This window comes from Lissotriton vulgaris, chromosome 2_1 (genome assembly GCF_964263255.1).
Source record: "Lissotriton vulgaris chromosome 2_1, aLisVul1.2, whole genome shotgun sequence".
NCBI lineage: Eukaryota > Metazoa > Chordata > Amphibia > Caudata > Salamandridae > Lissotriton > Lissotriton vulgaris.
In genome coordinates, this window is record NC_141687.1 from 1,968,639,257 (window position 1) to 1,968,652,103 (window position 12,847).

The 12,847-nt window shown below is 46.5% G+C and overlaps 1 protein-coding gene across 1 annotated transcript in view; it reads left to right on the top strand.

The window, feature by feature from the left end:
* The first annotated feature begins 9,794 nt into the window (after positions 1-9,794).
* Positions 9,795-12,847, top strand: part of NGRN (neugrin, neurite outgrowth associated) — a 53,477-nt gene continuing 50,424 nt past the window's right edge. Inside the window, exon 1 of the mRNA XM_086958167.1 lies at positions 9,795-10,116. Within this exon, the coding sequence (XP_086814293.1) occupies positions 9,908-10,116 (209 nt within the window). The 5' untranslated portion in view covers positions 9,795-9,907. The remainder of the gene's footprint in view (positions 10,117-12,847) is intronic.

Here is a 12,847-nt window from a genome sequence, read left to right on the forward strand (position 1 = left end):
AACAGGTTTTAAGGGGACGATAAAATATAAGGGTGAACCACTGGAAAAAGTAGATGCCTTTGCTTATCTAGGAATCACCCTTCAAAATGACATGAAATGGAATTCACACATCAACATGGCATCTTTAAAATTTAGCCAGCTAGCAGGTGCAGTTACAGTCAAACATAATACTTCTTTGACAAGACCTATAAATTGTGCACTTGAAGTTTATAGTATGAAAGTAGTAAGTGCATGCCTGTATGGGTCTGAGCTCTGGGGTTTTTCAAATCTAGGTGACCTAGGGCGGGCGGAAAATAGATTCTTACGAGGGCTTGTTAGGGCCCCACAAAGTACACCTATTATCCCACTTAAGATGGATCTAGGTAGGAAAAATATTGAAGACATTGCCCGCCTACGTCCCTTGCTATACTGGAGGCGGTTAATGGTAACCCCAGAGTTAAGTCACTATGCATCTGCTTTTTTTGATGTTGTGAAGTTTGATTGCTTTCATTCCATTGTATGGCTAAATGAACTGCGGAGCACACTGGTGAAATTGGGTCTGGACCATTTGTGGGGTAATAAGGATGTTGCCCTATTTCCTTCAAAAAAACAACTCAAGGATATTTACTGGGAGTCAGTATATGCAACACTGTATTGCAAAGGTTTGCAATCTTCCCTGACCTTACGCTTTTTGGATACAAAACAAATTCCATCATATGAAAAATACTGGGATGTAGTTGAACGTCCATTGGATAGGAAACTATATTTCCAATTTCGGGTGGGAACTCTCCCAGTGAACGCTTTTACACAAAAATGGTCTCCACTAAAGGACGCTTATTGCAACCATTGTAAAAATGAAATAGAGGACATTGCACACTTGTTTTTCATCTGCCCCCTCTATGTGACCCCGCGCCAAAAGTGGTTAAAACCAACCTGTAGGAATTTGGGTACTCGTTGTTGCTCACAGGCCCTAAGAATTTTAATGTCTGACACCTCAACACCATTGGTAATAGGCGTAGCAAAATTCCTCGCATGGGCGTGGGTAATAAGATCTTGTGCTTCACGGCCTATTGAATAATATGATTTATTAACTGCTTGTATAACCTTCCTTGTCCATTTTTAACATTTTTACATGGAATTTTATAAAATTGTATGTATACATTTTATAGTATTACTAGCTTTTCGATTTCTACTGTTTAATATGTTTTTTAATGTAGTATTTTAAGAATTTATTGTATGATGTTTAGGAGGTTGCTTTTATGACTAAAAGTCGAATAAAGCTTTGAAACGCCTACGAAATAGAATTCAGAAAATAGTCGCTTGTAAGACCTGGAGCGGTATGACTTGAAATGCCGATGCCCCTGAGTCAGGACAAAAGTAACCAGCGAGTACGGCAATAGGAAACCGAGCTTAGCATCAAAGGACAAACGCCCAAGCTGAGACGAGAGCGTGTAATCAGAAGTGGCCAGTGGAAACGTCAACTCGTAGGAGAAGAACTAGAGCGCGAAGTGCTGAGTGCCTGGGGAAACGAGCTTAAGTTCCGGGTCGAACCCCTCGCGCATGCGCAATGCCACGTGGCCGTCTTGGAATGGTCTCAGTGTCGGAAGTTCGTCTGTATCGTCCACGGAGACTAGGCAGGCATGACATGGAATACCGGTACGATGTTGAGTATATCCTGAGATCCAAGAATAAGATAGCAAATTATCTCAACCCCGCTTCAGCTATGGATGAGGCCCCAACACTGGATGAAGAAGAAGAAGTCCTGGTGGCATTCACCGAAGACTATGAGAGAGTGATAAGTAAGCATGAGTGGGAACAGGCATATGATGATGACACTGTGATCAAAGAAGTCAAGCGATGCGTACTGCAAGGGTGGCCGGAGAAAAGACTCCTGAAAGCAGAAGATGGTTCTTCGATGTACGTGAAGAATTTTCCATAGAAAACCAAGGTACATTCTATTCAGAGGGCATAAGGTGGTGCCTCCAGCGTCATTAACACCTCACTTACTGGCCGTTCTGCATGAAGGGCACTTGGGTATAGTGAAGACAAAGATGAGGGCCAAGCAGATGTACTGGTGGCCGGACATGGATAGCCAAATTGAGAGACATGTGCGGCAATGTGACCAGTGCCAAAGAGCAGACAAAACACAAACCTTACTACGGCCGTCGTTAGGAAAATTCGACAACCCAGCCAACCCGTGGGAGGAGGTGTTGATCGACATCCTTGGTCCAGTACTAGACTCACAAGTAACCCAGAAATATGTGGTTGTACTCATAGATCGATATTCTAAGTGGCCAGAAATAGACATACAAGAGGAGATGGACACTGACACTATTCTCAAATTTCTGACAGCCACATTCCTTAGAGAAGGGATTCCTCACTTCATCCTGAGCGACAATGGACCTCAATTTATCTCAGACAAATGGAACAAGTACATGGAGCGAAACAGCATCAAGGTCAAACACACCTCCGTATACCACCCAGCCGGCAACGGACTAGCCGAGAGGTTTAACAGAGTTATCATCGGCTCCATACAATCAGCCATAGGAGTGGGGAAAGATTGGGAAAGTGAGGAGTACACTGTGGGCCTACCGAATCACACCCACAGTCACTGGATACAGCCCATTCCAAATCTTGAGAGGTCATGACCCGTTCACCAAGGATAATTTGGCATGGAAGGAGAGAACAGTCACAAGCAAGTGGTCTCCAGCTATTGTGCATCATAACTTAGAGAAAGCACAGAGAATATATACTGAGCATTACAACAAGAGATGCAATGTCAAGGAGACACTATTGGAGAGAGAGGAATGGGTCAGAGTCACACTTGCTCAACTAAGAAGGAAAGGGGACAGCAAATACAGTGCACCCCTGCAAGTGAAGGAAGTGTATGACAGAGCAGCCTTACTGAGCAACGGTAACATCTGGTCGCAAGATCGCATGTCCAAATGCAACAAGATACTGCGATGGACCAGAGAGGAAGAATCGAGGACACGGGAGGAGCACAGTTCCAACACTAGAAGCGACGCACCACGTGAAGAAGAAAAGGACTCGGGATCAGAAGGAGGAGGAGCGGAGAATGAAGGGGAAGACCTTCCGAGTGCTGAGGAATATCCGGACATCGACGTCGAGACTCCTGCCAGAGAGAGCCCTAAGAGAAGTGAATTGAGAGGGGCTGTCGTGACCGAGGACAATGCAGAGGCATCCATCTCCACTCCGGTAAGGCGTACACGTACGGGGAGAACAGTGGTGCGGCCTGCCAAATACAGAGACTATGAGATGGAAGAAGTGAAGTAACCTGCCCCCACAAGGACTAAGTGTTTTGTCACATGTTTGTTGATGTATATAAATAAGGGAGATATGTAGTGTTGCGCTCTAGTCTTCATGCTACAGCATGATGACGTGCGGCTCGGCCGCCATTTTGTGGCTATTCGAGCACCAGATCCTGAGAGCAACGGACGTTCCCGGCACTCTCTTGCAGTATATTATAATACCAGAAACATCAAAGAAATACCTCTATCTGAACTTGAAGCCAAGATTCTTCCCCATCTTCAACTCCATCCCTCATCATGGACGGCTGATGACCTCACCTCTCACTTCAACTCAAGAATGTCAGAGGTCTTAGACCAAGTAGCTCCTCTCAAACTCAAACAACTGAGGAGAACAAAATCAAAACCCTGGTTTAACGTGGAGCTGAATGATGAACGGCGCTAACTCAGACAAACAGAAAGGTCTTGGAGACAAAACCCCTCATCCCTGAACCTAACACATCTTAGATCTACTCGACGGTCTTACAAAAAACAAATCTTCGATGAAAAGGCATCTTTTTTCCGCAGCCAACTAGTTCTAACAAAACACAGACCAAAAGAACTATTTAACATTGTTAAAAGCCAAACTAATTGCACTCCCTCTCAAGAAATCGAAGCCACCAATGAGCGATGTGAAGAAATTGCCACCTTCTTCACAAATAAAGTCTCTAAAATTGATCAATCCTTCTTACCAACTGCTAATCCCCCTACCCCCTTAACCGACCCCCCTTCAACCTCCCTGGATCACTCGGAAAGAGCTCTTTACAAGGACAATCAAACCTACCTCCAGCTCAAAAACAATGCGCACTGGTCCGACTTTGAGCTAATGTCGGAAAATGAGGTCTGCAATATAATTTCCAATCTAAAACCTTCCTCCCACACCATGGACCCCCTCCCTTCCGCAATCATAAAAGAACTTAACCACACCATCTCTCCTTTCTGGACAAAAATCATCAATGCCTCTCTCACCTCAGGCTGTGTCCCAGACTCCCTGCAACTAGGACAAATCAAACCCATTCTCAAGAAACCTGGGACTGACCCTAATGATCTTAACAACCTCAGACCTATCTCTAACCTCCCATTCTTGCAGAAACATTAGAGAAATATGTTCTCCTCCAACTCAAAAATCACATTAATAAGTTCAACCTCCTTAATGCCTTCCAGTCTGGTTTCAGAAAAGGCTGTAGAACGGAAACAGCTATGCTCAACGTCACCGACGACATTCACAAGGCCCTAGACAACGGGGATGCCTGCCTACTCATCCTTATCGACCTTTTTGCGGCATTCGACATTGTAATCCACCCAGCCCTCTTGGAGACCCTGTGGAAACGGTCCGGCATCAATGGCACAGTACTAAAATGGTTCACTTCCTTCCTTCAACACCGCTCGCAACAAATTAAAATTAACTCCTGTCTTTCAAAACCAACTAAAGTTACACTGGGGGTTCCACAAGGCTCGATCCTCTCCCCGTCCCTCTTCAATCTCTTCATGGAACCCCTCACAATTATATTGAAAAAAGCCAGAGTGAATTACCACCTTTACGCGGACGACACCCAAATCTATTTCAGGATCACGTCTCCTAGCGACATTCTACTCCTTAATACTACCCTAACCGAGATCCAAACTTGGTTCTACATTAACCACTTAAAGCTCAACCCTGACAAAACTGAACTAATCCTATTCTCTCCAAAAAGTAACCATCGCCCAATCCAAGAGTGGCTCAAGAATCTGGTTGCCCTAAACTGCCCCCTTACCGTATCCGACTCAGTCACGTCTCTAGGCATCACCCTTGAAAAAAACCTATCAATGGAGGCCCACATCAAAAACTCTGGAAAAAGTGCTCTTTTCGCTCTAAAACACCTCAAGAAACTGAAACCTTTTCTACCTCATGATGACCTCAAGACAGTGGTCCAATCCCTAGTTCTCTCCAAAATCGACTACGGAAACGCCATCCTTACAGGGACTCCTAAAGCACACCTAGCCCCTCTATGAGCAGTGCTGAACATGTCAGCTCGACTAATTTCTGGAGTTAAAAGATTTGAACACATCATTCCAGCTCTCAACCGCCTCAATTAGCTTCCCATGGAAGGGAGATGTATCTACAAATTAGCCTGCATCATGCACAAAACCCTTCACTCTCCTACCCCCAACTACTTAAACAACAAACTGATTAGAGCAGGTCAATCCAGAACACTAAGAAGCACCAACTCACTCCTCCTTATTCCTCCAAAAGTGAAAAAGAAAAGTACCCAATACCAATCGTTCTCTGGCAACGCTCCCAGGATATGGAACGCTCTCCCTGGAGTCCTCAGATGCAACCCCTCCTTCTCCTGTTTCAAAAGGGACCTGAAACTCCTTCTCCTAAACAAATACTTTCATGACCAACGTCAACTAACACAGTCTTTCTTATCCAAGTTGTCTCCCCTCTCCCTGGACTCTCATGGATAGTGGGTGACCGGACGATGTCGTTCTCGCCCTTTCTTTTGCTCTCTCCCCCTCCGCTGTACTGCATATTCATTCATTCCCTTGTTAGGTTTCGTCCTCGAAACCTATTACTGCCAAGATGCCTGTTAAGGGAGACAGGCCGGTGCACGAGCCGCATAGGGTGTGTGAACGCGCTTCGCGTGCGCACACACACACAGCGCTACTGAGGCCGGCCGAAGGCACGCACACACGCGCATACACAGACAGACGCACACACACACGCGCGCACAGACACACATACACACACACCGCCCCTGCCCCCCTCACGCACACAAACTCACACACCGCCGCCCCCCCACGCGCGCACACACACACACGCCGCCCCCCACTGCCCCCAATTAAGCCGCACTTACCATATCAGCAGCCTTAGTCGCCACTCCTGAGGTCTGCTGCCACCGCGGGGCTCTACCTCGGGCATGGGAGCCCCGCGTCTTCACTGCTCCTGGGCCATCCACTCCATGGGCGCGGGCTTCTGGGCTTGTCGCAGAAGACAGGAAGTCCCGCCCCACGACAGGCGTGACGCTCCCGAACTTCCGGTTTCGGGATTTGCAGGTGCACGCTCGCGGCTTGTTCTCGTTTTTATCTCCTACCCACTCCCCTCTCAACCAATCTTTCTACTTCCCCTTTGTTTTCTCTGTCCATGCTTTGCCCCCTTCTTTGTTATTCTCCCTTTCCGCTCTACTAACTGTTCTTTCTGCGGTTATGTCTCTCTCGTCCTTCCCTTCTCTCCCTTGTCCTCCTTTCTACTCTCTGTCCCTTTGTTTCTGCTTCCATCTGTCTTCGACAACTCTGTCTCTCCCTTACTCTCCTTTCGTTCCTTTCTCATCTATGCCTTCCCTTTTCCTCTCTCTCGCTCACCTCTTTTCTCCGTCTTTCCCTCTGTCTTTTCTCTGCTCCTTTACCATCCTCCCTCCCCTCTGTCTCCTTCTCCACTTTGCTGCTGCCCTCCCTCTGGTACACCGTCCCCTCGGCTCCCCACCGCTCCCGTGCTCACAGTTTGCCTGATTCCTGCTAGCCATTCGCAGAACAGGTTTTTTCATTTGCGAACGGGGAGAGATTCACAGCTACTTCTGTCACGCCCTTCTGGTTGGGTTTGTCAGGCAAAATGAACCCAGCCAAAACACTGCTCATTCCAATGAAAACTAATTGGGATGCGAGTCCTTTGTAGTGCAATTATAGATGGAGACCAGGCTGCCGGAAGTGACTGCGGGGTGAACAAAGTATCGTTTTAAGAGCCAGGAGAAGGGTCCCCTTCGAGCTGGCGACCCTGGGGGAGGGGTGTAGGATGGAGGGGGGAGGTGGCATGAGGAGCCGGGTGCCCTGACGCCAGACATAAATTGTATTTATGTAATGCCAACCAGATGAGTGTTGTTAGCATAGCAAACAAGATCTTGTTTAGACCTGGGAATCTTGAGAGTTTGTCTGGGACCGGATGTGTGTGGCTTGCAACATGCACACAGTTCTCTGCAGCCAGGGCATTGACCCACAGAACTATCTTGTGTGTGGTGGAACTATTTTGTAGGTGCGTATACATTATTTGCAGGCCGGACAAGGGGGCGTCTGGTGTATTCGCCCACCGTTCCTCCTTGAGAGCGACACACGCTGGAGGCGGTGGGTGAGCCCGCATCTTGAGTCAGGGAGTTGCGCGCTTCTCCGTTTCGGTAAAAGGCAGATCAGGAGAAAGCGGGAGGGAAACCAGACAGGTTTGGCCTGTCTCTGGGAGTTTAGATGGCAGGTTGGAACACAAGCCCCAACCTGTACACACCCACAGCCTGTGGAGGCATCGCTGCCGGCTACTGCACCCTGAAGAGCGCGCAGGAGATCCAATTGTTACAGCATCTCACTTTCAGATAAGTGAATCCAGGCCAGTGCTTCCTTGCATTATAACACAGCCTGGCATCTGGGAACACCCGGGAAGGTGATTTCGGAATTCGAAGGAGATTAACTCTATTTGTCAATTTACCGTTTATGATGACTAATAAAGGGGAAAGAGATTAGGAAAGCTGATATATACCACTGCATTTTGCTAAAATCAGAAGGACTCTCCTTTCTAAATAGCGTTGGTGTGCATACATGTTTAGCCCTACTGCTCTCATAGCCAGCTATGTGTCTGCTTGTGCCGTATGGTGGCTCTGTAAGAATGAAGGGCCTTATTGGGGTTTTCTGATCCCTCTCCGTAATTTATCTCAAAGGGACAGAGGTTTGCAGTTTGGTTCGACCTGCGATTAAAACTGCTCGCAAATTGGGTACTTCCTGCCCGGGTTAAACGAGAGGTACATTCGAGATGCGTCATGCACATGCACGAATGACATGAGACCTGAAGAAAACTGGATATTCGCATCTGGCAATTAGTTGTGCGGTAGGGGTCGCTATTCGAATACACAAAGACATCTTCAACCTCTTTCATCAACTGAAAGCTTCCCCAGTCCCAGCTAAAGTGGACACCCCCAGTAAACAGTACGTCCATTTATATTGCCATCAAAGGCCAATACTACCCAAGTCGCTCTTTGGACTTTCATGTACGTCTCAGTCATTGGTTGAAGTGCTACCACAAGTTACAAAGGCGTTTTGATCTAATGGCTTTTTTTTCCAAATTCAGTTTTGGGATTTAGCCAGTCAGGGATGTGGTTTTTCTCTGATTAATTGAAACGTAGTCTGTGCTGTGGACAGCACACCCTTAAAGTAAATCAATGTTGCTAGTTCCGGTGATGAATGAGTTTCTACGCGGTGGGGCTGGCGATTGATTCATCATCATTGGTTGGGTTTGGTTGGAGGGACACTCTCTCCTTTGCAAGGACTGGGTGACCCTTGACTCTCCATCTCACAGTGGTTTGAGCTTTGAGCTCTCCCTTCTGGGTTTTCCACATCCACCACCACCACCACATCCTCCACCACCACATCCACCACCACCATATCCTCCACCACCACCACATCCTCCACCACCACATCCACCACCACCACATCCACCATCACATCCACCACCACATCCACCACCACCAACTCCACAACCACGTCCACCCCCACCACCACATCCACCACCACCAGATCCACCACCGCCACATCCACCACCACCACATCCACCACACCCACCACCGCCACATCCACCACCACCACATCCACATCCACCACATCCACATCCACCACATCCTCCACCATCACATCCTCCACCACCATCACATCCACCACCACTACCACCACCATCACATCCACCACCACCACATTCACCACCACCACTTCATGACATCATAGGAGGTGAAACAACTGAGGTTCTAGGGTCATTAGTGTGTTATGTTCTTTCTGGTTAAGCGCTTAGAGACCGGCGGTGATAGGCGCTATACAAGCAATCCCTAACATAACATAACACCACATTCACCACCACCACCACATTCACCACCACCACCACATTCACCACCACCACCACATTCACCACCACCACATCTATGTGTGTGCTTGTGTGTGTGTGTTGGTGGGTGCAAATGCAATAGGTCTCGCATTTGCGAGAGATTAAGCTATTGCCATTGTAAATGACAATGCCATTTATTTATCTGTTTTCAAAACCAACACATAAATAAAACATTTGTCATTTACAATGCCAATAGCTCTAACTTTTGAAAAGGCGAGACCGTTGCATTGTAAATGCTTGTTTTATTTGGATCTATGGTTTGCTTCCTTACTGTAGCCCTACTATGTAATTGTAATGTCCTCTTGCTGTGTACTGTTTGTATGTAAAGCGCTCTGATACCTACGGGTCGAGCTAGCACTATATAAAACTTTAAATAAATAAATAAATAAGTCTAATAACTCACCTCACGACGTTCCTCGTCTTTGGGGGGTAAACCTACATCATTACAGGCAGCAGCACAGATGGGAAGTGGGCAGTCATCAAACTACAAGGATTTTTAGCTCTGGCTTGACAGTGCAACTGACACCTGACCTTTTTTTTAGAGCCGACATATTGCCAATGCTTGTTTGTTTAATGTTATTTTCATGATCTCGGGGAGGGTAGTACCTCTTCTATTTCCATTGTGTCGCTCCACTTTAGCGGAAGCTGGTGTGTAGTTCCTGAGCTCCTGCCGGTGGTGGCACTTCAGACATTATACAGCCGCACGCCGAGGGAAAGACGGCGGAGCTTGTCCACCATGGCTGTCGCTCTGGTTTTGCGGAACGTCAGGACTGCTCTTTGGGGTACAATTCTTCGTCCAAATGCTGCGGTCCAGGCGCTCGTGCACACTGCACCTCCACGGACACGCGCGCGAGGCTCTCGACCGAAGGCTGCGGAGAGCGAAAGTATCGACTGGGAGCTGGAAGAAGAGGCCGACGAAGGTCCGGACATGCAGGAGGTGGCAAGGTATCACAGGCGGTGTTCATGGGAGTTGTGGGCTGGTGCAGGCATAAGACATGCAGGCATAAGAATCAGGTGGTTATATGCGGGAAACACGTGAATGTGTCCTTGTGTAATGTAACTGGTGCTCATGTACAGCGCTGGTAGAGTTGGCGCTATATAAAACAGATACACAATCAACCTGTTGTGGCCAGTCAGGTAAGTGGCCAAATTCAAGCAGTAGAAGGTTGCCACTGTTGGGTGGGATGGCAGATACAGCTGTGAGGAAGGTGGTCCGCTCTAGAATGTGTGCCCTTGATTTGAGATCCACGCCCTCCACCTCTGTCACAGGGCAGCTGCCAAGCTTGGGAATGGTTTTGCGTATTTGGCTTGTAGTTGCAAGCTGGCTCTCTGTGTTGATTTCCAATACTGAGGCTTGAGTCTCATTACGTAGTGTACTTTGGTACAATTCATAGTCTCAGTTATGTTTATTTGTAGATTTGTGTGTGACACGTTGTTACAGACGTAGTGATCGGCCGCGGAGCGGGAAACAACAGGTACGAGTGTCCAGTAATGTCAATAGCTTGCTTTCTTGGTCCGAGTCTTGGTTTTTGGCGAGTCCTTCGTGGAAATCCTTCTTGAGCTTCAGGAGGTGGCTGTCCTGTTTACTACAACAAAAGGTGTCCAGGAGTCACAACTTAGTATTTTTACTCTAGACTGACCACCATATGACTTACAGGTTAGAATGTGTATTGTTCATGTGTGAAAACCATACAACTACTCATATGCTTAACATGCAAACAGGGTAGGAATTTTTCCCATCAGTTGCTGTTCTGTACCACGACTATCACATCATTTGGGTCCTCCTTACCCAGGAGTTAGTACACGTGATCAGTCACACTATGTGAAGTGTGAAGACTGTGTGAGTGAGGAGACCGATGTTGTTTGTTTTGCTGGGTGGTATCGATATGGTGTTGAAATGATAATTACAACTGAAAGAAAGCAGTGCAGTGAAAAAGAGTGGGAGTGAGTAAAATTAGGTGGAACTGAGTAGAATAAGTGCTTTATTAGTTTCTCTCAGACCCCCAAGACTAAAAACAAGTGAAAAGTAGATTTGACAAAATATCTACTGGCAAGTGGTCAACATGTTTCTGCATATAAACGGAAGGTTTCCTATGCATTCATCAGGACCTAGATGTTGCTACTGCTTGCATGATTAAGTGATAAAGAAGTAAAAGAATAAAAGGGAAAAATTTCACCTGAATGTCAGGTGTTGATTCTCCACCACAATCTAGGAAAGTCATATGGATAAGGAAAAAGAAAAGGGAAAAACACAACATATATCAAAGAATGCACTCACAAAGTTGCGCTATTCCTGTGGTCACGTATATACATTTTAATCGACATGATAACACTCACCCAATGTTTGTGGGGAAGGCACCTCACCTGGCTGCAGCTCAGGTAAATAAGGAGCACCGCTCTGTTAGCAAAATACAATTATAGAAACACTCAACCGATTCAGTGAAACAAGGCAAAAAAAATGTTTTTAATTTTTTTTTTATATAACAGGTAAGTCTGTGCGTAATACAGAAATGAGACTAAGTAGGTAAAAGTCTCTCGTTACGAGTATATAATTATGTAACCGCTACCCCATAAATACACAGGATTCGGTGGGGCGATTTCTGATGATAAGCTCGTGTGTTTAGGGTTAGAAAGCCACAAGATCGTAGCGGGATATTATCGTTTATGTGGCCGGCATCGTTGTCAGTAGAGACCCCTCACACACTCACCTCTCCGTCGGTGTCTCCCAACGTCCCTCTGGGCTATTCTGGGGAGGCACCGAACGAGAGAAAAGGGCGGGTATATCAATGATGCTTGACAAGCAGGTATGGTGTTTGCTGGGAAACGTAGTTTCCATACAAAGAAGCAGAAGAAAGTTGGTAGTTCTAGATTTTTTTGCTTAGGTGTGTGCTGGGAATCGTAGTTTCCCTTCAGAAAAGCAGTAGTTCTAGGTTATAAAAGAAAGGATCCCTCTTTCTATTCAAGATGTAATTCCACCAATTTGTTTACGGATAGGATCAGACCCAATTATAATGACATCCATGGTATCGGTTCGTTTTTCCCCTGCCTCCGGTACAAGGACACCATCCTTGCGGTAATTGCGGTAATTGTTCGGCATGTCCCCAAACAACTAAGTCCACCAGTGTTGACATCGGAACTATGCGCCCATGGCAACAGCGCAAATTCACCAATTGCAACAGTGAGAACACCATCTATATGATCACTTGCCCGTGCCCTAAGAGGTACGTGGGCATGACAACCCGAAAAACGAAAATAAGAATTGGTGAACACAAGAGTACTGTCCGATGCCGCAAACAAGCGACACGCTTAACAGCTCACTTCTTGGAAAAGGGACACGGTCCTATTGATTTCACATGGACCATACTGGAACAACCTACCATACCAGACTACTGTCCTGATATAGGAAAGTTTCTGTTTAGAATTGAACAGAAATGGGTCTATAAATTGAACAGTGACAAGGAGGGTCTGAACGAACCGATACCATGGATGCCATTATAATTGGGTCTGATCCTATCCGTAAACAAATTGGTGGAATTACAAAAGCAGTAGTTCTAGGTTATAAAAGAAAGGATCCCTCTTTCTATTCAAGATGTAATTCCACCAATTGGTGTAGCGGTTACATAATTATATACTCGTAACGAGAGACTTTTACCTACTTAGTCTCTTTTCTGTATTA